General features: G+C 53.5%; 5 protein-coding genes across 5 annotated transcripts in view; 3 read left to right on the forward strand and 2 right to left on the reverse strand.

The window, feature by feature from the left end:
* Window positions 1-760: 760 nt before the first annotated feature.
* On the forward strand, window positions 761-2,740 carry GUITHDRAFT_150554 (hypothetical protein). The gene is made up of 16 exons (XM_005839362.1): window positions 761-905; window positions 960-1,023; window positions 1,074-1,147; window positions 1,197-1,274; window positions 1,367-1,434; window positions 1,485-1,526; window positions 1,571-1,629; window positions 1,697-1,762; window positions 1,882-1,926; window positions 2,118-2,155; window positions 2,203-2,269; window positions 2,319-2,348; window positions 2,407-2,458; window positions 2,535-2,571; window positions 2,623-2,668; window positions 2,718-2,740. The coding sequence occupies exons 1-15, from the start codon at window positions 856-858 to the stop codon at window positions 2,657-2,659; spliced, it is 807 nt and encodes a 268-aa protein (XP_005839419.1). The 5' UTR covers window positions 761-855; the 3' UTR covers window positions 2,660-2,668; window positions 2,718-2,740.
* Window positions 2,741-3,282: 542 nt separating this feature from the next.
* GUITHDRAFT_65136 (hypothetical protein) lies at window positions 3,283-4,525 on the reverse strand (the record flags this gene model as incomplete). Its single annotated transcript, XM_005839363.1, has 9 exons — window positions 3,283-3,411; window positions 3,518-3,547; window positions 3,592-3,654; window positions 3,799-3,859; window positions 3,908-3,969; window positions 4,015-4,041; window positions 4,097-4,172; window positions 4,222-4,318; window positions 4,369-4,525. 9 exons carry the CDS (start codon window positions 4,523-4,525, stop codon window positions 3,283-3,285), a joined length of 702 nt encoding a protein of 233 aa, XP_005839420.1.
* A 2,213-nt stretch (window positions 4,526-6,738) lies between these two features.
* Window positions 6,739-8,065, forward strand: GUITHDRAFT_133530 (hypothetical protein; the record flags this gene model as incomplete). Its single annotated transcript, XM_005839364.1, has 4 exons — window positions 6,739-7,104; window positions 7,147-7,311; window positions 7,764-7,862; window positions 7,979-8,065. The coding sequence occupies 4 exons, from the start codon at window positions 6,739-6,741 to the stop codon at window positions 8,063-8,065; spliced, it is 717 nt and encodes a 238-aa protein (XP_005839421.1).
* A 181-nt stretch (window positions 8,066-8,246) lies between these two features.
* GUITHDRAFT_101613 (hypothetical protein) lies at window positions 8,247-12,364 on the reverse strand (the record flags this gene model as incomplete). Its single annotated transcript, XM_005839365.1, has 11 exons — window positions 8,247-8,280; window positions 8,329-8,459; window positions 8,508-8,558; window positions 8,601-8,659; window positions 8,711-8,882; window positions 8,928-9,071; window positions 9,242-9,319; window positions 9,371-11,379; window positions 11,442-11,910; window positions 11,955-12,106; window positions 12,250-12,364. The coding sequence occupies 11 exons, from the start codon at window positions 12,362-12,364 to the stop codon at window positions 8,247-8,249; spliced, it is 3,414 nt and encodes a 1,137-aa protein (XP_005839422.1).
* Window positions 12,365-22,663: 10,299 nt separating this feature from the next.
* Window positions 22,664-26,482, forward strand: part of GUITHDRAFT_101615 (hypothetical protein) — a gene marked incomplete at both ends in the record, with an annotated part of 6,738 nt that continues 2,919 nt past the window's right edge. The window contains 13 exons of the mRNA XM_005839366.1: window positions 22,664-22,670; window positions 22,727-22,764; window positions 22,820-22,999; window positions 23,049-23,222; window positions 23,276-23,439; window positions 23,489-23,705; window positions 23,756-23,885; window positions 23,940-24,207; window positions 24,385-24,534; window positions 24,677-24,931; window positions 25,074-25,524; window positions 25,682-25,817; window positions 26,075-26,406. Of these exons, the coding sequence (XP_005839423.1) occupies window positions 22,664-22,670; window positions 22,727-22,764; window positions 22,820-22,999; window positions 23,049-23,222; window positions 23,276-23,439; window positions 23,489-23,705; window positions 23,756-23,885; window positions 23,940-24,207; window positions 24,385-24,534; window positions 24,677-24,931; window positions 25,074-25,524; window positions 25,682-25,817; window positions 26,075-26,406 (2,502 nt within the window). The remainder of the gene's footprint in view (window positions 22,671-22,726; window positions 22,765-22,819; window positions 23,000-23,048; window positions 23,223-23,275; window positions 23,440-23,488; window positions 23,706-23,755; window positions 23,886-23,939; window positions 24,208-24,384; window positions 24,535-24,676; window positions 24,932-25,073; window positions 25,525-25,681; window positions 25,818-26,074; window positions 26,407-26,482) is intronic.

Raw genomic sequence — 26,482 nt, forward strand, 5'->3', positions numbered from 1 at the left:
GGGATGTTAACATTATAGGGAAAGATTCTAATGGAATGAATCTATATGGCAGTTGTAACTTACTGCACGTGGCGTCCGCATCTTCATATCTCTGCAATTCTTTTCTGTCGACTTCGTGTAGCTCTTTGAAATTGCTGCTGGGAGTAGGAAAACGACGATGCTTGACAAAGTCACATACAGAGAACATGGAGCTGGCGAACAAGAGGTTGATAATATCTCGTAGTTACTCTCTTCTTGTCCCTTCTCTGAAGATCCCCATCACTTCTCTCGCATTCTCTACATCACCATCAGGTCGTGTTCCGATTCGCTACAGTTCTGGTTTCGCGTTGCCTGACTCCACCCCTACCCCTGATTTTTGTCCACCCTACCCACTCACAAAAATATTCTCCATAACCACCCCTGAAGATTGAACGGAAAGTGAGGGAAACAGACCTCATTAAATTTAATACCACCGGTACAATTCATACCACCTACCGGTCGATTGGTCAAGTTTTCGCTGGTCGCCACGATTACGAAGCAGGAACGAGGGAGAAGGAGAAGAGAGTGGAGGAGAGATGGAGGAGGAGAGATGGAGGAAGAGAGATGGAGGAGGAGGGAGGGAGGGTCTGTGGGAGGAGAGAGGAAGTGGAGATGGAGAGGACACGAGAAGGATGTTGACGGTCCCTTGAGTGTTGCATGAAGATGAAAGGGGCTGTCGGTGAAAGGGAGAGTTTTACTTCCTCTTCAAGGAGATACAACTGACGGTTTGCGTGAAACCATCAGATGGATGTGGTTTAAGACAAACAAGGAAGTGAAGGAGAGGGAGAAGAACCAGCTACTACACAACACACGCACAACAAGAGAACGACAAACATGATGAGCTTGAGGAAAGTCTGCAGATCACCCTCTTTGCGCATTCTTCAGAGGTACAGCGACATGTTCCTTCATCGGATCTCTTGACACAGCTTGTTACCTTCAAGTCACAGGGTGTTCAATCATCGCAGGGGATACATCTGCAACCCCGAGAGCATCGCCCACTGCCGCGTGAGGGAGGAGCGTGGTAGCGCGAGGGAGCATGACGGAACTTGTTACAGGATCTTGTCCAGCATGCAGATGTCGAGGGGTACCTGTGCCTGGCGTTCTATCCCAAGGAGATCCGGCAGCACATGTGAGCAAGGAGATGAACAGCCTGCTCATAGTCGGCTGACTTGCTCCAGCCTCGCTATCAAGGCGTTCAATGTGGAGGTCGCAAAGGCTGCGGACAAGAGCTCGAATGAGAAGATGACGGAAATCAGGTGAGCAGACCTCGATGTCGCCGGCATGCTGACATTGTGTTTGCTGATGACCGATCGCTGTGCTGATTGCTCTCAACGTTGTGCTTGAACAGGCTTCAATGGTGGAGAAGTGTTATTGAGAAGCTACCGACGAAGCAGCTTCCCACCCATCCTGTTGTTGGTGATGAGACAAGTTCTCAGTGCGATGTTGCCCGAGCTCATTACTTGCAGATGCGCTGTGTGAGACTTTCCACAAGTACGACCTGGACATGGGTCAGTGATTGTGTTGATCGAAATCCTCTGAAGTGTTGGACAAGACCTTCTCTACTCGCTCGTTGACAAGAGAATCCAAGATCTGAATGTCAAGATCCCTGAAGTGTGAATAGCACTGAGATACATTTCTGGTTTCTCACTCTTCCTTCCGCTCCCCCATCGCTCTGCAGACTCTGTACTATACCGAAGAATACGCCGAAGGAACCCAAGGAGCCTTGCTGAAGCTTGCGCTGAAGGTCCTGTCTCTTGAATGTTTCAGACTCTTCGCATTCTGTTCGGGTGTCCTTGTTGAAACTCCTCTGCTGACTGGGTTTCTCCCTCCTCTCTTTCGCTGAAACTCCTTCCTTTCTGTCAGGTCTTGGGTGCGCACACGGTGCCCGGCAATGTCAAGGCTGCGCATGTATGTCTCCAGGGCGCAGAAGGAGAAAGGGAGCACTGAGACGGTGGCGAGGACGGGGGGGGGGGGGCGGGAGGGGAGCGAGAAAGCCTCGAGTAGAGGGAGGAAGGGCGGATGGGAGAGAGGAGAGGCATGCGGAGCATGAAAGTAGTGAAAGCCAGAATGGGGACTAGAGATCTGATACCCTCTCGCAGCAAGTCGGAACGGCTGTTGGGATCTCGATGCTGATGAGGTCTGCCTTCTGAGACGCGAGGGTTGGGAGCTGCTGACTCACGGCAGGGGAACGAAGTTTCACGCCCAGAGGAACAAAGTCTACATCCCCCGAGAGCTTGCTTCTACTTGCCAGGTTAGGAACATTAGACGGTCGGAGGCGAATGGTCCTAACGCTGTAGCAGCTCTCCATCAGCTCCCTCACTAGGTGTGAGGTAGGTCGAGGCCTCTGACTTTGATAAGAAGATGACGCTGTCTCTCTCGCCTCACCAGCCGTCGCCCGAGCTTGCAAGGTGCATGCAGCAGATGGCTATCTTGTGCAGAGGTGAGGCTTCACATGTCGCTAGTCCTTTGTCAACACAGCCTCTGCCAAGTGACTGCCCTGACTGAATTTGTTGTAGAGTATCTCGACGAGGCGAAGAAGAATGCATGGACCAAGTGTTCACATCCACAGTCTCTTTGAGTTTGCCTGAAATAGTACGTGCAGAGAAGCTCTGCCTGTCCTCTACTCGGCTTCCATCGCTAGAGCTTTCCTGTAAGTCCTCAACCTGAACAACCTCATCTGACAAATCATCATGTGACAGGAATCGACTGGACTCCCTGGATTATGATATTATGTGATTTATGCTTCCTTCCATATTTACTTCCTTCCTCTCATCCTCCTCCTTCTCATCCTCCTATCTTGCCTCACCGCCATCGACCTCTGCACTCCCATTATCCTCCTCCCACTGCATATCCTGACGATGCGTTGACAGGCATCCCTCATGGCAGTATCAAGGGGGGAGCCTCATCCGTGTGCAGATCCCACTGATGATCATGAGTAAGACGTCAACCTCCTCCCCCTCCTCCCGTTGATCTTGGTGCCAGAAAATCGGATCCTTGGGACGTTCTGATCGCCCTGGCGGGGATTTAAGGAGCTCCGAGGACGGAGTCCATGCGCACTGGGATGTTGATGCCTGAGGAGCTGAGATCAGCCAAAGCAGGATGAAGCGGAAGAGAGGAGAGCGGCGAAGAGAGATCGAGAGCGAAGGAGACAAGAGGAGAGGGGAGAGGAGATGAGAGGGGAGGCCAGTAAAGCCCACTAGAGCAAGTGGTAGCTGACGAGGCTGTAAAGAACACCTGCTTCGGAGAGCATGTTCATGCATTTTCCTACGCACGCATCCGGAGTTTCGCTCCCACTGCGTGCAAACACTTGAGAGAAGAACCCAAGGCTATATCAACAAACGTTTCAAGGACGAGCTCGGCGTGTTCAGGCTCTTCATAAGGAGCATCAATGCCCTGTATGAAGTCACTAAGGTGGAGGAGGTTGAAGGGTTCGAAGGAGGCTAGAGGAAGAGAGGAGGGTAAGGCGAGAAGAGATGTAGGAAAGAAGAGCAGAATTTACCGTGAAACCCTTGATCTTGCCTGATCGAGCCTGCAGCACATTCAACCTAATCTAGCAGCTCAAGGGTGTTCCACCTTCTTGTAGAGTCCCTTGGGATCCCTGGACTCGGCCACTTCAAGAGGGACTCGAACGTACACCTGTAAGCGTGTGAGAAGTCAAGTATGAGAAGGGCGGGGAGGAGCGTGAGGGGGAGACAAGGCAAGGCAGAGGGTGGGATGGGGGCAGGTAGGCATGCAAGGCAAGCGAAGATGAGAGGGGAGAGCGGGGCAAGGGAGGAGCACGACCTCAAAGAAGGGAAGCTCGTCCCTCTCGAAGATTTTCCTCACGTCGTCACGATCAGACCTGCACCGGCGTAGGTCAAGAGCTTAGGCACCAGCGCACTTGCCGCACCTGTAAGGAGAGATGAAGCTGCAGATCGTGATGATCCCGCAGTCCGTGAACAGCTTGGAGACCTGAACCACGGCACGTAAGGAGAGCTGTAGCAGGTGAGGATAGACAACCTCGCCGATGCGGCGGATGTTTTCCTTACTGCACCACAACCACGAATTTCAACATGTCATATCTTACAGTGAAGCTAACAAACCGATCCTCCTCGCTGAAGCCAAGATCCTTGTTGAGCCCGAACCTCACGTTGTCTCCGTCAAGGCGGTATGCTCTGCGCGATCACATCACAGGAGGGGACGGGAAGGAACCTCGAGGCTCACAGCAGTCCATATTCGATCAGCCGCTTCTCCAGCAACGCCCCGATGGTGCTCTTCCCGCTGCCGCTCAACCCTGTGAGCCAGATGGTAGCGCCCTTGCCTGGCACAGGACTTGAGCAGGGAGGTTCAGACGTCCGATGGGGAACGCACTTCCTATGAGGATACTGCGCTCCTTGGTCGAGAGCAGCGAGTCACTCCACACGATGTTCTCGGCCTTGTGTCCGCCAGGAGGTCCCTGCTCTCGAGCATGAGGGGGTTGCGGCAAAAGAAGCCTGTGTCGTCGAACCACCTGTGGGGATGAAGACATTCTTCTGAGGAAGTTGGTGCGATTCTGAAAGACTCCCCTGCACAATCTGCGAAGGGTACTGCGATCAGCAACGAGGCATACCCCGGACCCTGTTCTTGTCATTCTCGATTATAGCTTCACCCAGCTAGGCAACTCGTAGTCTGCTGATCACATGTCTCTAGCCTTCAATTCCTACCCTCATGTTGAAGAATTCCCATGCATCCCATGGCATCCGTCTGCACTCTAGGGTTTCGTCTCTCCCAGCCTTACTTTCGCTCTATCCTCCACATCACGATCCTCGTCGTCGCATCAGCTGGCCAGCACCAAGGTGATGGCTCCATTGTCACACCATCCAGCCAACACAAAGAGAATCCTCACATGGCACCATCTACCGACTCGATCTCTCCTGCAACTGCACATGCTCTCATCCTCCCCTCCATTGTCTGCGTCCCTCCTCCTCTACCCTCCATCCTTACTTGATCGCCGACCGTGCGGACATGACGCAGATCAGATGGTGAAGGGGTGGGGGTTATTTTGTGGGGGGTATCTCAATTTTGGGTAGGGTGTATGGACATACCGGTACTGATATCAACATCCTGATCTCTAAAACATTTATATCTATCTCAGAGGGGTGTGCAAAAGACAAAGAGGGTGATTGTATGCAAGGGTGTGTAATATGTGGTAGGGTGGTATTCATAGGGGGTACCTCCAGTATAACCCTCTACTGGACACGACATCTATCCACCCCCCACCCCGACAACTTGGCCCTACCACAGCTGAGACTCTTACCCCCCAAAGAAACCTTTAAAGTACCCCTACCTTGACTACCCGTCATGGAGATAAGTCACTAATAGCTACTACCCCTTCTTGATATACCCCTTCAAATCATATCACTAGTACCGGTGTACATTGCACCACCACCCCACCCTGGATCCTTCATTACTGTACTACCCAGATTGTACCAATCCAATACCCCACCCCTTTCACTCCAAGAGATCTGAGCGGATACAGACCGGTGGTTGACGTTGTGCCAATGGCCGCAAGTCGGGGAGGGGAAGGAGAAGAGGAATGGCGGGAAGGAAGGAGTTTGCAGTTTGAGGATCACAATGACGATTCACTGAGACTGACGATCTTTAGTTAGCCCTCAATTCAAGAAGAAGAAGACGAAGTGGAAGATGACGATTGAGGGAAAGGAATGTTGAGGGAGGTTTTAGTGCCAGTACAATCTTCACTTGGTAAATTCATCTAGGTGGGGCACGAGACCAATAGGGAGGATGAGGGGCAGAGAGATCCAAGTTGCCCTAGTTTGTAGTGCGAGGGTAAGAGTGGTTGCCAAACAAGAGAGCGTAGAAGTAAGCAGAAAACTAGCAAGAGGCGGTGTTAAGTTTAAGCGAAAGCGTACTTTTTCTCTGTATCGTACTTGACTGGTCAAGGCTCTGGATCATTGAGTCGAATGGAACTATTTTCTCTGATGGATTTGGTTTGCAGTGCCATAGAGACCAATGCTCTCGTGAGACGAAGGGACCAGGTTGTACATCTTACTTTCAAGGCGAGAAGGGAAGAAACCGATAGGAAGCTCGAAAGAATCGAAGTCTTGGAGGAACATGTGGGACTACATCTACAAGTATCTCGTCAACTTCCTCGTCTTTGTTCGCATGCATTGCCCCTGCGGTCGAATGTCGAGAGCTCAACCTCGCCAACCTCTGGAGTCCATGGCCTGAGAGCAGAGATGAGGGAGGGGAACGTGTGATGGTGAACAATTCGTAACAGGGGAACACACTGATCTTCTCAATGTGCACTTTGTCTCCCTGTATTCAGTTATTCGGGGATTCGGGGCAGTGAATGTTTTCGTTTTTTGTGTTTGCTCGATCGTTTTTTGGGTTCATATGAATTTCTCTGATATAATCACCCTTAGAAGATTCCTTGCCTGCCTGTACACCTCCTTCAATCCTTCTTGCTTCTACAACCCCTCCCTTCCTCCCTCCTTCCTTCCTCCCTCCTCCCTCCTCCCTCCTCCCTCCTCCCTCCTCCCTCCTCCCTCCTCCCTCCCCCTTCCTTCAGGCTCCTCACGAAGTTCATTCGTCTCACCATCGCCACCACCCCCATTTTTTCACTACCCACCCTCATAATATAGCTTCTACTACCCCTTCTTTTAATACTTGATACCCCACCCACTTGCATCATCTAATAATATAGAGAGCGGGTTCGCGTTTCAGTCATAAAGGCCTGCCGCCATGGCGGGGCCGCGCGCAGCGACGAGCGGGCTGGCTCTGCTAGTACCGCTCCTCCTCTGTTTATCTCTGGCGAACATGGCCTCTTGCTTCATGCTCGCGCCTGTGCAGACGCCTCGAGCCCTGAACTTGCGCAAGACTGCGGCAGTCACTTGCCCTGCTCCTCGGAGTTTGTGCTCAGCGAAGGGTAGGAGTGGACTTCAAAGCGTGCAAGGCTCGCTGACTGCGCCACCACGACTATGGGATGCAGCGAAGGAAGGAAACTATGATGTGTTCAATGCCGTGCTGCCTGGTCTGAATGTGATTTCTGCCGCTCCTGAGGCTAAAGAGATCAACATCATGGAAAGGGTGGGGGCGAACAAGGCGCTGGTGGTCTTCATGCGCCATGCTGGCTGACCTTTCTGTTGGGAGCTTGCAGCTCAGTTGAACAAGAAGTTGGACATCATGAAGGAGAATGGTGTAGAACTTGTTGTCGTCACTGTCGCAAGCCCCACAAAGCTGCAGGAGTTCATCGCAGCAGCGGAGTCGCTTCCCGCGGAGTACTTGTACTGCGACCCGTCTCTCTCCTCCTACCAGGTGGCGGCGAGCAGGAGGATGGTGATCGGTCTGACTTGTCTTGCTCAAGGCTCTGGAGTTTCTTTCCAAGTTCGGCTTCGAGAATGGAGCTTTCCAGACCGGAACTCTCATTCTACGGAGGATTGCGGAGAGAGGAAGGGAGGGGCTGAAAGAAATGTCTACTGCCACCAAGAACTACACCAAGGTATGATCCTGCCTGTGTTTCAACTCGACTGCTCGGACCCCTCCCCTCCCTCCTTTTCTTCCTCCCCTCTCCTCTTCTCTCCCATCCCTCACCTTCTCCACCTTCTCCACCCTCTCCCCTGCCCTCCCTCCTCTTCTCTCTCCTCCCGTCTCCTCTCCCCACCCTCATCCTCTTTCCCCATTCCCCTCTTCTCTCCTCTTCCTTCGTCCTCCTACCTCCCAACACTGTTAGCTTCTACTCTGCTTCCGACTGACTCACCATGTGTCAGTTCTCCCCCGTCGGGCTTGTCTCGGGCAAGGCCTTCTCCACGGAGGATTTGGACGGCGTCATGCAACTGGGAGGCGCTTTTGCTTTGCAGAACAACAAGGTACGACCATCGAGTTGCAATGATGGACCTGTTCTGTCTGCTCGTTTTCATGATATGTTTGTTTTCTCCATTCACTCAGATGCTTCACTTGCTATCTCCCCTCATGCCCTGCTCAGGTTGTCTTTGCGCATCGCGATCTGGGCGTGGCCGATCACTTCGACATCGACGAGTCCCTTCGATCTCTCGGAGTCATGGCAGCCTAAACTGAGCCACCGATTGCTCTCTTGCTCTGCCTGCCTGTGAAAGTCTGTTGAGGAGCTGAATGACGCGCGAGACATCAATGTCTTTGACAATGCTCGTGGCTGAAAATCTCCAAAGGACTGAAGAGGAGAGGAGGAGGAGAGGCTCACGCAGGAAAGAATAAAACTCTTGCTCGGCTCAGACCTAAAGGGCATACTCTTGATCTTGATCGCTCGAGCTGCATCAGGGCTGTCAGGCAGACTCAGTAGAGGCTGAGATCGCTCACCTCGTCCTTTGCGGCTTCTTGCCGTGTCTCATACCCTTCTTGGGAGCTGGGGTCTTGACAGAGACGATCTCAGGTTCAATCACCCCAACCTCACCCAGCTGCTCCTCCTCCGACTCCTCCGAGATCTCCTCCTGCTCAAGTCGTTCACAACGCTCTCGTCCATCCCGCAGGTATCTCACGTCTTCGTCTCGCTCCCTCTGCAAAGGATGATGCTCCAACGCCTCGAGATCCTGTCTCGACAGTCAGCCACCTCACGTGCAAGGCTGCTCGACCATCAAGCCTTCCTCCTCCGCGTCCTCGTGTGGCCCTTGCTCCTGGTCCCTCTCAGTCTCTGCGATTCAATGCGTTCATACGGCAGCAAGGGGAGGAGGGAGGGAGTCACCGGCCTCTGACTCTGACTCCGACAAGCCCTCAATGGCCGGGGCCTTCCTGCTCTCCGGCACTTCGAACATGTGCCGGTTCTTCAGACGGGCGTACTGACTGGGCAGGCTCGGGAGTCGTGGGGTCCAGCGCTTGAGGGAGTAGATGTGGCAAGCGGCGATGAGGAGGGATGCCTGCTCAGGAGTTAGAGGGCAAGACGAGCAGGAGGGGAGGGGTACCAGCAGCAGGGATCCCCCAAAGACTGCCACGTCCCACTCGGACTGCTGGACAACGAAGGAGGGGCTAAAGGGCAGGTCGTACGTGTAGCTGTCGACTGATCCTGACTGATACGTTTCTGGCATGTCCCCAGAGCCCACCTGCACCTGCGGGAGAGGGTCATGAGCGTCACTAGAGCTCGCGCGAGGTATCGAGGATGAGGATCGATTATGAAAGGTATTGGATGTCAGGGAGGAGGGAGAAGACAAGGAAGGAGGGAGGAGGGAGGAGAGAAGAGGGGGGAGGGAGGAGGGAGGAGGGAGGAGGGGTATCCTACCGCGACAGGGAGGTTCAAGTTTGCCCCAGCTAAGAATGTTGTGCATCTTGGAACAACACAGGAGACAGCTGAGTTCGACTGGCAGTCTCGTCACTCGAGAGATCACCTCCAGACTGACCGCAAACTTACCAGCCACCGGGTAGCCGAGCAGGAGCTGTCACCAACAGAGGCCTTGGGGGAGTAGTCGTGAACTCCATAGTGGTTCCCGATGATGGTGATGGTGTTTTCCCCCATCGCCGGCCCGTTGACGTCAGAGGGGTACAACACTTGAGGGGGGAAGTACCCCAACTCCCTCATGTACACTCCCGACTGCTGCCCTCGGACCACCTGCAGGGGGATCTGACCCCCAACCCCGGGGCCGGACGTCCCGGAGGAGATCTTGCAGATGAGCTGAGAGTCTGAGAGCCATGTGGTGGAAGCGCAAGCCGTGTGGCCCACTAGGGCGAGCGCGTTGACGTCTGCGTTGGACGAGCTGGCCAGAGGGTCATTGGTGCTGCCGAAGTTCTGACCCTTGATCGTGATGTCAATGTTTCCTGTGCTTGGGATGTTAGAAACAGACACTTGAGCGATGTAAGGACGATCGTAAGAGAAGGCCACGCTGGCATTCGAAGCGACTACTCCTTTCTTCGCTAGAGACAAGGTCGTCGGCAGCTTCCTGGAGTTCCCAGCTTGTACCGTACACGATATGCTCGAGTCGCTGGTCCACGTCAGCTGCCGGCAGGATGTGGCTCCGATCTGAGCGACATGCTCATAAGCTGCGGTGGTACCGAAGTTTTCGCCGAGGATGGTCATGCGGGAGCCTCCAGTCGTTGGGCCGTTGAAAGGGCGGAGGCTCGTGATGGCTGGAGCCTTGTATGAGAAGATCCCTGACGCGTAGCCTGCCTGCCCGACCACTGTAGCAACGACGACTCCGCATCCTTCTTCGCCACACACCGCCGATCTCACCCCAGCTGGGGCACGGCAGACGAGGGAGGAGTCGGAGGTCCAGGTGGAGGCAACACACGCAGTGTCGCCCAGTCTTGCTCGCGCTGACGAGTCCCATGCTCCGAAGCCGAGGCCATAGATGGTGATCGAGCTCTCTCCTACCGCTCGCGCGCTCGCGGGGTGCAGCGAGGATATGGCAGGAGCTGCGAAAGAGATTCCAGAGCCATTCCATGCTGCGAAGGTGGTTCCGACCGTCAGCTGCAGGGCTCTCGAGGCGCCGAGACCCGGGGAGGTCGTGCAGACAACGACTGAGTCAGACAACCACTCGGTAGCCGAGCATGCAGACTGCTGCGCGCTGAGCTTGACAGACTTGATTTCCGATGAGGAGACGAACATGCTCCTGTCCCTGCTGCACCAGGTGCTGTTGCACTCCAAGGTGCCGAAGTTGCGCCCGAAGGCTGTGATGCGGAGGTTGCCGGTGGTTGGCGACAGGACGGGGGAGGCAGACGTGATGGTAGGCGCGTCGAACGAGAAGGCGTTGCTCAGCTGCGCGATCTGACTACCAGCCGTGTCATCCAACGCCAACGTGACCGTGTGGGCCGCGCCGATGCCAGGAGGAGTCCTGCAGACAAGACTAGAGTCCGACACCCACCTGAGCGTTATGCACTGCGAGTGAGCGATGGAGGCCCCGAAAGTCCCCGGGTTGTTGCAACAGCCAGTCCCTTGACAGGCGGGACAAGATTGCTTCGGAGTCATCTTGCACAGATACGCGTTGGCGAAGATCTGGTTGGCTTCAAACAACGTGGATGTGCCGGAAGATGCTTTTGTTTCGCAGCTCACCCCATCCTTGACATACCCGGAGACGACATGGGCAGGGCAGGGCACGTACGTCACCTCGCCGCTGCTCGAGACGCTTGAGGGACACTGGTTCACCACGAACGAGTTTGACCTGGGGATGCTCCGGTCGCTGATGTCTCTACAGGCAAGCTTCACAGCAGCAGCATCCCCCGCGTTGAGCACACTCCGTCTGAACTCAGCCTTGGCACATGCGATGGGGTCATGGGCGAGGCTGAAAGGAAGGATGCTCCACCAGGTGATGTTGACAGGAGCAGAGCCGATCTCTTGACCCACGTAGAACCTCCCTGACCCGGGGATGTTGAAACCCGTGATGCACTGCGACGGCTGCTGCTCATCGAAGAGGATGTACTCTCCGTCTGCGATGCAAGTCAGTGATGAGACGGGAAAGGGTGGCGCTTCTACAACAACAGCAACACACCGTGTATGTAGTAGTCGCATTGCGACATCAGTATCGGATTGAAGTCTGAGCCCCATCCGAAGTTTCTTCCAAGGATCGTGACGGCCTCAAAACCTCCCGGAGGTCCGTTGTTCGGGGAGATGCCATACACCTCTGGCTTGTCGTAGGAGAAGGCGTTTGCCAGGCCCTTTGGGTTCTCGCTTCGCCTTCCGGCAGCAGCAAGAGGCTGTCTGTTCAGGTCTACTCTCACGTTGTGCGCTGACCCAGTCCCTCTCGGGACTGCATTGCACACCACAGTAGAGTCTGAGACCCAGGAGGAGTAGATGCACTTGCTGTCCCCTATCATGACGTCTACAGTCGTTGAGGGAAACGTCCCAAAGTTCTTTCCAAACACAGTCATCGCTGACAGGCCGTAGGGAGCTGCGTTTGCCGGGGAGATTTGAGACTCATATGGAGCATCGTAGGAGAAATAGTTTGCAAGGCTCCTCACCTACGAAAGCATCACAAAGAAATCTTGCTGCTGCTGCAACTTACGTCCATGCATCGTCCTGCCGTTACATTCACTGTGAGGTCATAAGACAAGCCAGGAGCGCTGATCAGAGTCAGAGATGAATCCGACGTCCATGTCACGTTCTGCCCCTTCGTCTGGCCCAGCGAGGCATCGACGTAGAGGCAAGGAGGGGATCCTACCAGAGTGTGAGAGGTGTGAGAGAAGAGACAAGGGTGGAGCATAGAGAAAGGTATAGGAGAGAGAGAACAAACTGCTGGACCTGAGCTTTGACAGGGAGTGGAGGACAGCTCGGCTGCTGTACAGGGCGAGGGGGCATACCCGAATCCGATCCCGAAGACGGTGAGGACAACTCCTCCTGCTCAGGAGCCATCTCAGCCGAGACATGGCTAGTAAGGGGAAGCACCGACCTGTTGCAGGACTGTTCCAGTGCCATGAGCCGCTCTCAGAGGAGTACCTCCCTCCTTTCGGGCTCTTCAAAAGGTCCTTGATCGCTTGTTGATAATTTTGGGCAGAGATCGCAAGTGCAGAGGCATCCGAGTAGGAAGGTGGCTGCTGCCCTTGGTAGTAGGAAGCAGGCCTGAGAGAGGAGGGACATCGTCAGCGGCACATGCGCATAAGGGAGTAGCTACCATCGACTCTGCGTCGCTGCCACTAACTCCTCGTACCATGCTGAGTTGGATTGAAAGGGTGCTAAAGCAAACAGAGAGCTGTTGGAATTAGTTGTCGAGCTTGCTGTGCATATGGAGGCGTTGCGAGAAAGAATAAAGGAAAGTAGAAATTGAAGGAAGAGGCTCCGTCTGGCGCGGGAGAGCGCCATGAGACAGTTTGACAGTGGGAATCAAACAGCCTCGAACTTGAGATCTCCAGGTAACATGCTCGAGCGCTACATTGTATGAAGCCGGGTCAGCATGACTTGTTTGCTTCCGTGAGAGGCATGGGAGACTCTCGTGGTGTTGTCCTTTGATCTCTAGCTTCGAGTCTCTGCTCGCACACCCTCAAGCATCGCCTTCCAGTGTCCCGTGGCCCGAGTCTTGTGGCTCACCAGCACCTTCCTTCACCTTCCTCCCTCAAGTCTGTTCGTTCCTGCACCTGCTTGTCCTCCCGTCCTCCTCTTCCTCTTCCTCTTCCTCCTCTTCCTCTTCCTCCTCCTCTTCCTCTTCCTCCTCCTCTTCCTCCTCTTCTTCCCCTTCCTCTTCCTCTTCCTCCTCTTCCTCTTCCTAGTTCTCCTGGTTCTCTCAGTCTCTACAGTCACTTGGCGTGAGGGATCGCGACTTGTAGCCTGACAAGAGGGACCTACTACCCCCCCCGAAGAAGAATTTTTGAATAATTCATTAGCTTAATCAGTTTCGAACAGCAGGCCGGGCCCCCCGGGGTATCGTACGGTCACTGAGTCAGGTGACCGGGGCCCGCCCTCACCGTCTGCCGACCAGGAACCTGGCCGAAAGATCAGTACGAGGACAATCAGGAGAGACGAGGAGGCTTGACCCTGACACTGTCGCACAGGCCAAACGGCGAGAAGAGAAAAGACAGCGAGAACCAAACCCAATCCTGCCAACTGCTGTCCCCCAAACTTAACTCATACCTTCACTTAACTGCGCGCTGGACAATCCCCCAGCGCCGCCATGCCAGCGATGTCGCTGCGGCCGCCGCCGAAGGAATGAGACGCACTGGCATACCGGACCGCACCTGCGATGATCGCACCGAAGGACAGGGAGGCCTTGAGCTGACAAAAGATCCTCGACCGGATGCGTTTACAAGTCGGATCACCTGAGACGTCTTGCGAGGCCGAGAGACCATCCAGCGCTGCCGTTTCCTTGTTCGCCGAGCGATCCGCCAACCACCACAGAAAGCGCAACGCATCATCCTTGACCAGCCGCCGAGTACGGTCAGGTCCGAGTCACCAGCCCAGGTCACAGTTGGACACTGAAAGTGGGGCAAGGCTCCGGTCGGGGGCGCGGCCCGGGCCGCGCCGGGGGCCCGGTCCGGTCCACGACGGTTGCGTCAGAAACGGTTGTGACGAATGGTATTTGACCCTCAATTCTTTAATCATCGACACCCACCATAAGTTTTATGATACCCCTATTTTGACTGTGATATACTTGATAAAGGGTAGGTAGTTGATACCCCCTACCCCTCTATTTGGGACCCCCACCCTGTCTTCGACAACATCGTGCTTCACTCAAGCACCTCTTGCACTACTCGCTCCTCCGCTTTCTGCTCCTCCTCTTGCCTTCGCTTCCTTCGCTTCCCTCGCTTCCCTCTGGAGCTTCCCTCGCTTCCCTCGCTTCCCTCGCTGATCTGTTGTGTCTGCAAGGCTCGTGCCGTCTTGTGTCCCCTCCCTCATCCGACTCTTCTCATCCTAGCTTGGAGTGGTGCATAAAACCCCTTCCCCTTCGACAGCACTTCCGTTCTCAAATGGCCCAGAGAAGCTTTTGGAAGAGCCCGCATCTCATTCACAACACGCTCAAGTTCGGCACTCTCCCAGTGCTTGCATTTGTCACTCGCCACCTATGGTGTGGTACTCCTGCCCCTCCAGAAGATTTGAGTGAACGGTACAAGTACTTGCAAGAAGTGACGGATCAGAACAAGAAGGCACTCCAGGCAAGCTCATGAAAACATGCTGTGACTTGTCGTTCATGCGTGATAGAACTTTTGTCGTGTGTCCCTGGTCGCCTGCTTGTTGATTGCATGCAAAACCTTGTGTTCTTGTCCAGGAGCTGAAGAGTTGTTGCATTAGGAACTTCTGGATGCTGCAAAGGAGGGAAAACCAGGAGGACACCAGAAAGGACAGTCATGGAATGGAACGTATACAACTCATGGGCCTTGGGATGCTCCGGTAAGAGCTCCACGCCAGTCGAGCGAATGATCATGTTCGAATTACAAAAACAGCCAGAAAGCGAGACAGTCCCAGTGTGTGTTTGGGAGGGGGCGGGGAAGCAGGAGTCGGGAGGAGGATGGTAGAGAAATGCAGAAGGAGCATTAGGAGATGGAGAAGAGGAAGAGGGAGAGGAAGAGGAAGGGAAACAAACTACTCTTCAACTTCCACATCCGCCTGCTCCAGTGAACGGGCGAGAAGCTCCTGCTTGTACTCCATGGAGGCATCCTGCTGCCAGTCCCAATAGTTGATGGAGACGAGCCGGTAGCCTGCCGATCTCAGGGCGCGTCTCTTGATTCTCGTGCTCCCGAGAGGAAGCTGCGAGCCTTGACCTGGAGAGGAGGGTGAGAGGAGGGTGAGAGGAGGAGGAGGAGAGGAGGAGGAGAGGAGGAGCGCACAGAAGTGTGAAGGTCCGTCGAATTCGACAATGATGTTTGCTTGCGGTATCCAGCAGTCAAGGGAATATCCGGTCTTGTTGTCCACACGCTCATCGAGCACCTGGTAGCCCATGCTTCTCAACACGCTGCTCATGTTGGCCTGTTGGGTCGACGAGAGCGAGACCTCCTCGCTGGATTCCTTGAAGCTCTGCTGCCATGATGAGAGAGCATGGGACTGGCCGAGGGGAAGGAGGGGAGTAGGGAAGGAGAGAAGCAAGAGAGAAGGAAAGCGAGCAGGGGAAGCGGAGTAGTAAAGGAGAGAGTTGAGAAACAAGTATTCGAAAGACAAGGGAGAGGGTGAGGCTGTGCAGGAATTTAGGATACGTCACCTTGAAGCAATCTTCCTTGAGCTGGTCTATTAGCTTTTTGTCGAACCCCTCCTGCTCGTCAACTGGGTTGATGATGAGGAACTGATGAATCTGAAAGCCATGTCAGCCTCCCGGCATTTCGAGGAGAAGACGATAGAAGGGGCCATGGAATTTGAAAGATCAGAGGGAGACGCACGAATGAGGAGGAGGAGTAACCTGGGCCTTTGCAGGAGCGTCCAACTTTGTCCTCCGAGCTATGACTGCATGCAAAATCCACTTGATGATGCTTGAGGAATTGGGAGGGAGAAATGGACTCAAAACTGCTACACTCCAAGCAAACAAGGCAACATACTGTCCACGAGTCATGTAACGCTGAAAATGTAGCAGACAAGGAACGATTTTGCAAGAGGATTAAAGGAGAGAAGGAGAGAAGGACCGAGAAAAAGGAGGAAAGGAGTTGAGAGCGAAGTAACACAGAGGTCAGTGAGGAGTCAGGAGGGAACAAGAGGGGCAGACAACAGGTCGAATCACCTGCGAGCTGAAAATAGAGTGATCCTGACTTATAACCCTTCCAAGGTTTCTATCCAGCAGTGCAGCATCTTCGATGTACAGGAAGGCTTGAGCACGAAGCAAGCTTGCTGCAGCCTAGCAGTTTTGAGCCTCAGCCGACAATGTCTCTATTCCCTCTCCATGCTATCCTCGCCTATTCTACTTCAAATCGACTGCCGCTGCATTTCCTTCCTATCTACCTTTGCGCATCTCTTGTCTCCGACCTCTCCATCATCTCACTTTCAAAGGCTCTTCACTCTCGTCACCTGAGGATCGATCTGTCGCTCGGGCCTCTTCCTCAATGCAGCGCTCATGTGACCCCAAATCTCCTCGTCTCGCCATCGGAGCTGGCGGGAGGTGATTCCGATCAGGTGAGCAAGAAGCAAGTTTCCATCTTCACCTGCACCATTGCGCTCGAAATCGAAGCAGCATGAAATTCATTCAGCTCTCGAGGATTCAAGAGCAGGAGGAGGCGCTTGAGGTGCTGGTACAGTTCCATATCCTCCAGCCCTGCCCTGCCGCGCCTGTCAATAGAGCTCCCGAGGGGATACGGAGGATGAATGCGAGGACCTAGAGAAATCTCTGAACAGGGAGGACACGCATTGGATGCTGTAGGAGCCTGCCGCCTGCTGCGACTGAACCGCGGAGCTGCATCGCGGGTTACGGTGAAAGCTCAGCTGAGGGAGTTGGCAGACCTGAGGAACTGAAGTATGTCGTTGCTGAGCATGTCCACTCGCAAGAACGCGTTGAGGAGCATCGAGACCTCTGCCGCGGCAGAGCAGAGCAAGGAGGAGAGGGTCAGCAGTCGGTGCTCGAAGCCGGGCAACGGCCATGGCAAGGGCTCACCCTGTGGGCTCAGCTCGTCGAGGTCGAGCTGCTGGACGACCTTGGAGATGTGCTGGAAGAGATTCTGGTCGAAGAATTGGAGGCGGATGAACGAGGTGATGAGAGAGGAGATAGTCTTGGAATCTGCATCCCACAAGCTCCGTTTCGACCTGTTGAGGTCCGACAAGATGTTTCTGTTGGGCAAGAATCATGCGCGAAAAGGCAGCTTTGAGGAGGAAGTGAAGGAAAGGATGGGGGAAAGAGAAGACAGCTGGAGGAGGGAGGGAGGAGGGAGGAGGGAGGAGAGTAGGATAGGCAGGCATCCAGGTGAAAGATAGCAAAGAGACATCAGGAATCATTTAGAACCGAACTTGATGAAAGGGGGAAGGGAACAATCAAGACATTGTGACCTCCCAACAATCTCTGACTGAAACGTCTTGCTCGCTTCTAGCAAAAACCTTTCATCCTTGAGATCCACCCTGGCCATACTTTCCAAGACTGAGGCCAAGGAGCTGCGATTCAAGTTAGGGGATCAGCACAGTACACGGGAATGAACAACGTTGGATGCTTCTGTTCCGCAGGCAGATTTCGGTACAACTTGACCGTCAGCCTCCATCTGTCGATCCAGGGTGAGATGAGGTCGGAGGAGGATGAAATCGCACATGTTTTCATCTCTAACATTCGCACGGGCAAGAGCTTGAGAAACCAGCACTATCGTGCCTGCCATGTCCCTCTTTGACACCGCTCCTCCTCCTCCTCCCTGGAGGCTCGTCCTCTTGCCGCCCTCCTCACCATCCTCCCACCTGGCAAGAAGACACGAATGACCAGGAGCAAGATGAATCAAGTCCCTTGCGAAAATCAAATCATCTTACCATTCGTTCAACAATGTCGTGATGCGCGCCAACAGCAGGTCGGTGACAGCCCTGATCCTCCGAAGCTTGTCCTCCTCCTCATCAGCTCCGCCTCCAACCTCTTGCCCGTGCGCGAAGGAAGCAAGCAGCTTGCACCCGAGCTCGAGAGAAACGTCTTTCATCTTCCCCTTCTCAACCCACGACATCACCACATCTTCAATCCTTTCACAGAGCCTCTCAGGAAGTGCCAAAGGACTGAGTTACAAGGAACCTGTGCACTGAAGAGGCGACCGAGGAGGAGTCCGGATGGGATTTCAGACCGTTGATCATCGTGTTCAGGCTGAGAATTTGCACGACCTGCAATCTTGACCGGTCGCTCCCATGGATGATCTTGCTAAGCTTCTCCACTGACTCCTTCTCAATCATTCTGAGCTTCGCAATCGCACCTCCTATGATGATTGCCTCCTGCCAGCCGGTCATCCTCGTTACGAGGGCAAGAAAACTTACGTCAGGAGAGAGCTTGCCAGAGTCGCAGAGGGCCAGGAGGTGTCGGTGCAAGTCTGACTGAAACCCGTCCTCCACCTTGGCGGTAAGCCGAGCGATTGCGCTCATGATGGAGGCAAGGTCTTGCGAGGAGACCCAGGAGAACGCGAACGCTCGCATGCAAGTCTCGAGCTTCTTGACAGCCTCAAGCGAGCATTGCCCACTCTTGGCCAGCGCAGAGAAGGTTGAACTTGTCTCTCGTCCTCTTGGCGGCTTGTTGGTTGAGATGGCATCGTCGAGGTGACGGATGAAATCCTGTTCCATGTGCCTCCAGAGTTCTGTATCAAGAACTCCTGCTTGCAGGAAGGAAATAGCTGAGAATACCCTTAGACACATGTGACGTGTTAGATGGATCATATACCGAATGAGGACAGCGAGTAAGGGTCCAAGCTTGAATTGACAACTGCTGCTTTCATTTTCTTGATTATTTTGTTCCCTCCCAGATGCTTGAGCTTCACCATGCTGCGGCACTTCAAAAAAAGTCATCTCGCAGTGAAAGGGGCACAACAACAGCAGACATGGGTCGAGAGCGATCTAGCAGACATCTCGGACATCTCGTGGTTTTCGATCGCCAGGAGCAGATAGCGGAAGACAGCAGGCGCAAGCGACTCGCAACGGAGGAAGGACGAGGTGCACTCCATCAACTCCTGATAAAGAGGATGATTCGTAGAAGGCAGGATCGATAGCAAGCACCTTGAGGGAGAAGGAAGACGAGGAAATCGACATTACACAGCTTGCAAGATGTTCAAAGTGACTTCGGTCAATCAGGCCAAGCTTTGCGTAAGAACTTGCAATAGTCGAGATGGACTGACTGGTCATGTTTGTTGTTGGAAAGCTTATTGATACCTGTGTGCAGCGCTCAGATCTTCTGCAACAATGATGGAGATTGAATTCACGCACAGACCTCAATCAACAAGGTGAGGAGCCTTTGATCTTTCAGGTTCAAATTGGCCAAAGAGTTAACAATATTTGAAACTGCCTGAGCGTCGAATGATTCTGCAAGAAGAACCATCACAAGGATTCTGTCTTTCTCAAAAACACACTCATCACCTTTGTTGCAGGCCAAAAGTCGATCAATGAGATGATTGAACACGCTTGAAGACCGAATTTTGTTCCGACTGTTAGAATCCGCGTCATTTGTAGGGCAATTTACAGGGCAGGATCGTTTCCTGTAAACGTGGAGGATCAGACCAACTTGTATGGGGTTGTAATCCCTGATGTCCAGCAACACCTAGTTTGGAAAAAGATTCAAACAGGGACCATGGTCTAGCAGAACCCACAGGCTCCAACATCTTCGCAACGTTGCTGGTGAAACCGTTGCATTTACTGAGGGTGTGGACCAACGTCGCTAAGCTACGAGCATCGAACATGCTGGACTTCTCCAACCTCTCATCGTCTCCGAGCTCAACATATCTCAGGCAGAGAGCTCGCAGACGATTGATGATCAATTGCCGCATGCCAGTACTCGACATGTCGTTCTCAAACAGTATCATGAAGAGCAGTGACAGGTCGGAGGCGTCGAAGCTTGTTATCTCTGACTTGATCACATCCAAGTAACCTTGCTTCAAAGACTCCAGAGACACTGGATCCCCTGACTTATCCCTTGACGGAACCTCTTCCTCTGACCGAATCTCACGGATGATCTTGATGAACTCCGTTCTGTTGGATCGTGCGTGAGCAAGCAGGGCTTGTTCGTCTTGCAAAGCTTTCATCAGCAATGCTGCATCTACTGGAGCAAGCTCCCTCCCTCCCTCCGACTCGCCCTCTTCCCCTGTCGCTGCTGCTGCTCGTAGCTGAAACCTTGCTAGCGCCGACCTTGAGGTTTTCGAAAATCCCGAGAAATGGCTGATCTTGGGAGCCAGCAAAGCATATCTAGGTGTACGAGATGTATGGATGCTTGGCACCATTCTTAGCTGCAAACAAACTCTCCATGCGGATACACGCAGAGGGGCACAACATGACCCAATCAACCATAGAAGTAATGCTGGGAACTTCATCGAAGAATATCAAAATGTCACGCTAAGTCTCTACATAACACTATCAGCTTCCTGAGATCAAGCGCCATCGAATATTTTTGCATCCTCTTGTCGCGGGTAATGGTCTGTGACATTAGACTCTCTGTCGTTGTGAGACGAGAGAGAAGCGAGCGGAGGGACGTCCGCTCTCCCTTGTATCCCCCTACCTCCTTCTCGAGCTCATTTTCGTTCTTGCTCTCGGTTCTTCTACCCAAGAATCCTCCCTCCTCTCTCTCTCTCTCTCTCCCGCAAGCTATTTTTCTCCCTCCCGATGCGTCCAATCGAGTTCGGCAGCTGATCCTAATTTTACTCAACAACGGGCCTAGGGTCTCAAATTTTACTCATCAAAATGCCGGGACCCCGGCCGGGCCGGGTGGCCGGACAGGCGGCATCAGTGCAGTGCCGGGCCTGATGAACTTAGATGATACTGGCCCGGGCAAGTTCAAGTTTACCTCGCGCCCACCCGTTACTTGACACACAGAGAGGGGGGTAGGGGGTCATGCTGAATCCCGCAACTTCTGGGAACGTTCGGCAAAAAGTTGACCTGATGTTGTAAAAATCAACGTTCATCGTTTATGGAGGGTACTAGGTGGGCAAAGCTCCTCTAGTACCCGGTTGTCAAAGCAGCCATCAATGGGTTGCCGTCCAAGAAGTGCTGTTGGTAAGGGGTAGGGGTAGAGCATCACCCCCGGATAATTTGCCAGAAGAGAAATCACTCCATGGGGGTGGTTTGGAGTCTTTCATAGGGTACAGTGGGCGTAGGGTCAGGTTGGGGTGGTTCCCGGTCCGTTACCCTATCTCCTTCACAAAACTCCTTTTATGATCTAAAATAGTTTAAACTGTACCATCCTTTCGATGTAAAATGTTGTAATTAAACTAATAAAGGACACGGTTAGGATAGGCACATCAGGCCCTAGGAAGGATAGCTAGTAATCAAAGGTTCCTAGGACCCGAAGGAGTCACTGGAACACTGAGGGGATGGGGTGTTGGACGGTGCTCTCCATTGTTGGAGGGGGTGGGGGTCGACGGGGATGACTCGATCGGAGGGGTAGGAGGTACGTGGTCAGACCACGGTCTTGTAAAAGGTAGGGTAGTTTGTGGTATCAAGACCGGTGTCTATGTCATCGTGAACTTTCGAGGAGTGAGGGTGATAAGCTCAGATAGTTTTGACAAAATCCAGGGGGTGGGGGTTCAACAAGCCGACTTCAATGCACTCGCTTGATGTTGGAGGTAGAGGGATGAAGTGCGAAGATAGAGAGACAGGCAAGGAGATAGAATCAGACTAGGACTTGAGATGTAAGGTTACTATGACTTAGGAAGGAAGAGGACGCGAATGCTTGAAGTTTCATGCGTTGGCGAAAGAAATAGTTGATCATGGAGCACAGCAGGGTCGATGAGCGATTGAGCGCAGAATGAATCTTAGAATCAGAACAGGTTTACAACATGACGTGTCGATACATATCATTCTTATCTCTTGAAATTGCGACGCTTGATGCAGCTTGGACTCGATTACTGACGCAGAGACGCTTCCTTCAATTTGACTGATTTCGATATTCTTACGCAGGTCTCATCTTATCCAAAAGGCAACAAACTATCATTCGGATATTCAAAGCACGTTTTTGGACCTTTTATATCAAATTCATGCGCGTGCTGCAAAGCACGGAAATGGTCGTTCTTTTCTTGACATGAAAACATCCACCAATCACAGAAAGGTGTTACACATGACGCGGGTCTCCCTCCTCCTTCTGTTCATCTTCGAGCAGATTGTTCTCACCTCCTGCCAAACATGCTTGACTACGCAAATCAATACTTGCAACCAGACAGATGTCTCAACAGTTGCAGGGGATCCTTTCACAATGATACTAAGGCTTTCCGATGCTTTCACATCAAGTTGTGGTTCAACATGTGATCCGAACTTGGTGGACGCATACATTGGTGGGCAGCGGGCTGAAGTGAGTTACATCAAAAATGCGCCATCGTATTTTCAGTTGCTATGGGGAAACGGTCTGAATACAAAGGGATTTTTCAACATCACGTGCAAGTTGAATCAACAGGACGTCACCAACTCACCGTACCCTTTGACAGTCACAGCAGCGGCAGAGGATCTGACTCAAGCCATCCTGCAAGACTTGGTTTCTAGTGCAGTGGTCAACAGCACAGTGACCTTGTAAGCAATCTCAACCTCTCTGTGCTCCTGCGTTTCCTCACCTTTGCACGTTTTGCAGTTCCCTACAGAGTCGAGATCAGTTTGGGAATGATGTTTCTAGCTCTCAGTTGTCCGTTCTGTTCACCTCTGCGACGCTTCAAGGGAACGCAGCTTACGTGGGCAATGGGAAGTATCAAATCTCGTTCAGAAGCACACTCTCCGGAAGTTACACCTTAAGCATTTCAGTATCTTCGGGAACTTCTACAAGAGTGATCTCGCCCAAGGTGCGGAAATAAAGCAAGGTGTGCTTGGGAGTCCCTGCCTTGACCTTATTTTCAGTTTGAATACCTGCCCGGCAATCCTGACATCAACAAATTTTCCATCTCCCCCGTGTCCCTTGCCACGGCTGGAATCAACATTGTGGTCCCTGTTTTTGCTCGGGACACCTTTGGAAATCTCATCTCCTCTAGCGTGCATGCTGACTACTCGCTCTCTGTAGCGCGAGGTGGGGTCACGCAGGTAAGGAGAGAGTACGAGAGGAGGGAGAGGAATGATACGGTGCGGGCAGGCCGTCATCTCCTCCGAGAGTACAGCAGGAGGGCAAATGGGCGTCTCGTTTCTGCTTACCCTTGCAGCACAGTACAGCGTGCTTATCATGGGCAACGGGACGGAGCTGCAAGGAACTCCATTCAGCATCTCCGTCATCCCCGCGATAATCAGCGGGCAGCAATGCATCGTTACCGTAAGCCGAACTCCTTCTTCGATTCCTCCTCCTAAGCACGGCGATCAATGCAGGGGACTGCGCTGACCTCCACGATGGCGGGAAAGCAGGCAGGGATGGTGATTCAGGCTGTCGATCAGTATGGGAACCAGAGAACAGACGGAGGAGTCAACTTCTTCTTCGCAGCTGAGGGCCCGCTGGAGAGGGCAACGAGCAACCGAGCCCAATGCAGTGACAGGTGCTGGTAGACGAGGTTTGTGAGCAGCCGCCGTTGACACTTCCAGCAGTTCTGCCGGCTCCTGCGGCATCACCCGCCAGCAGACAGCAGGTTCGTGCTCTGTCACCTTTACGCTCACCATCGCTGGGACGTACTCTGTCTCCCTCAACCTTGTCGGCGATTACACCGGAGGGAGCACAATCGGCTCTAGCCCGTACAACATCACCATCCAGCCCAACACAGACACGCTTCCAGGCTTCGTTGCCGTCGACCCCATCACGGCCTCGGTGAGCTTGCATCCTGCTGTCAAGGCCCATGAACTGACAGCCTTGCCCAGTCTCTTGCTGGGGTTCCTTTGAACTTGAATCTGCACGAGTCAGATCAGTACGGCAACGAGAGGAACTGTACTTCGATCAGACTCAACGGATTCTCTTTCACTTCACCGACCTCAGGCTCGTCGTTCTCCGGTACCTTGTCGACTTGAGATTCTCCCTTTGCTCACACTCCCTCCCCTCCCTTAGCCTCCACCGCCTTCGTCGGCACCTCCGATCAAGTCTGTGTCGTCTCTCTGTCGATGACCAACGCTGGAAGCTACGCACCACTGCTGAGCATCCTCGGACAGTCGATCGCCTCAACCAAGATCAACATCTCCATCTTTGCTGGTCCCATCGGCAACGTCTACACCAGTGTGGTGAACAAGCTGAGCTCGGGCGAGAGTTTCGATGCCAGCCAAGGGTTCGTGGACGCCATGGTGAACGGAGACTTCGTTCCCCAGCAGTACACCAATCGGTTTCCCTTGCAGACGTTCGACAGGTGATGGTCGCGCTGATCTGTGTCTTTGCGATCGAGCCTGCCTGTGTTGCTTGTTTGTGTATCATCGTACATGTGACATTTCATTCCATGTTGATATGGATTGTCCATATGAATTATGCTGGTATATTTTTGGGCTGACGGTCTTCCGTCAAGGTACGGTAACGTTCTCAAGAGAGGAGGGTTTGCCGCAAACATCTCCGTCAACGTCAGCTCGCAGATGTTTCCGTACTCAATAAGGGGAAGCGTTGCTGATCTTGAAGATGGCTATTACATGGTGTCATATACAACAACTGTCTCTGGCGGGTGAGATGATATGTTGATGACTTATTCTTGCGATCTCTCTTCCTTTTCCCCTTTATCCTCCTCCTCCTCCTCCTCCTCCTCCTCCTCCTCCTCCTCCTCCTCTTGCCCTACATCATCAGTAAAAGATTGATGTTGTCTTCAGATACCAGATATTCATCGATGTGGACGGCAACAGCATCAAGAACACTCCTTTCCAGGCCCTCATCCTCAGTGGGGCGATAGAAAGCTCTCAGTGCTACGCCTGCTTGCTCGACTCCACTGGCTGCAGGCGAGGGCAGCGAGGGGACCGGGATGCGACCTGTACCAGAAGTCTGAAAGCTGTCGGAGAGGAGGTTCTGCTGTGTGCTGAAGCTTCGCAAGTCACTCCTGCTTCACTCTATGTGAGGTTGGCAGACAGGTACTCAGCCCTTCACTACTCTCCTCCGTAGCTCTCCTTTATGCGCCTGCTGCTATCCTAATCACTTTCCATACCCTCTGTTCCTCTCCTCCCCTCCATCCTCCGAGTTTTCATTGCTCACTCTCATACTTGCCTCTATCAGGTTCGGAAACGACATCACAGACAAGAGGGAACTCAATCTGATCAGATACTCCGTCTCCTTTTCTTCCTCCTCTGTCCAACCCAAGGTCTTCAACAATATCCTCTGCTTCCTCGACGGAGCAGGCTGTTCCTCTGCCACCTTGCTGGACGCCACCAACATAGACAGCCTGGGAGGATTCATCGGCCAGTCTGCGAACTGGCTGTACCCAGTCTCCTTCGTCGGCTCAGTGAGCGGCAGCTACTCCCTTGAAATCCTCCTCGGATCCAAGAACGCGTCCGGTCAGGCTCACTTCAGCAGCATTTCTCAGTCCGTCGTCAGGGCGGAGGTCCTTCCGTCCTCCCCTTGCTCCTCCTACTCGGTTGCAGCTGGGAGCTCCCTCTCCCTCTCCACTGCTGGGCATCAGTCGACCTTCCTCATCCTGACAAGAGATGCATTCAACAATGATCGCGTGGTATATCATCTGTTGTTCTTGCATCCTGCCCTGCCCTGCCCTGCCCTGCCCTGCCCAGCTCTCCACTCCTGTCCCCTGCCTCGTTCCCCCTCTGCTTCTTCATCGTTCACCTCTTCATCACCAACCTCATCATCATGACGCACTAACTGCTCTTCAGGGCATCGTGAAAGCTCTGGACGCTGAGATCAGCTTGTTCGACTTTTCTCTGCTCGGCCCTTCTCCGGATGCTCAGACTCTCATGACTCCTGGGCAATCTGCTCCCTTCATCATCGGACAGGTTAAGAACGAGTCAGGTACTTGCTCCTCTCACTCTGCTCCACTCTCACTCTGCTCCTCTCACTCTGCTCCTGCCTCCTTGCTCCTCCCCCGCACTTGCTGCTAGTTGAGACTTCTTACCCTCGTGCTTCTCCCTTCTCGCACAAAATCTACTCCACTTCTTCATTCCTCCATCCCTCGCTCCCTCCATCCTCCATCCTCCTTCCTCGCTACTTGAGTCTAAATCTCTCCTCCCTCCTACCTCACACCTTCTGGTATCTAAGTCTGTGTACAGGGGGTCTTTTCTCCGCTTCGTTCTCCTCGACCATTGCAGGAACGTACTCTCTCCGCCTCAAGCTTGGCGGCCAACATCTGGTCAATAGTCCCTTCACCCTGCAAGTCAACCCAGCTCCCGCCAGCCCCAACTCCAGTAGAGTCGTGTCCTCCCTCCAGCTGACAGTCGTCAGCGGGAAGTTTGCGCCTTTCCTCGTGCAGGCTTACGACCCTTTCGGCAACCGTATCTTCACATCAGACGACCAGTTCACAGGGGCCATGCCAGACCAGCTCAACGCGCATGTGGAGGTTCAACCCCTGACGCAGGGGCAGCATAACGTCTCCTTCCTCATGGTACCAGCCGCCTGCTGTCTTGTTCCCTCTCCTCTCCCTCTCCCTCTCCCTCTCCCTCCCTCCCTCTCCTCTCCCT

This window comes from Guillardia theta, assembly GCF_000315625.1.
Source record: "Guillardia theta CCMP2712 unplaced genomic scaffold GUITHscaffold_8, whole genome shotgun sequence".
NCBI lineage: Eukaryota > Cryptophyceae > Pyrenomonadales > Geminigeraceae > Guillardia > Guillardia theta.

Excerpts from the sequence above, each read along its gene's own strand:
- GUITHDRAFT_150554 (XM_005839362.1), top strand. The coding sequence starts at position 856 with ATGAGCTTGAGGAAAGTCTGCAGATCACCCTCTTTGCGCATTCTTCAG. Across the intron at positions 1,275-1,366 it reads GAGAAGATGACGGAAATCAG|GCTTCAATGGTGGAGAAGTG; the intron begins GTGAGCAGACCT and ends GTGCTTGAACAG. Across the intron at positions 1,527-1,570 it reads CAAGTACGACCTGGACATGG|ACCTTCTCTACTCGCTCGTT; the intron begins GTCAGTGATTGT and ends GTGTTGGACAAG.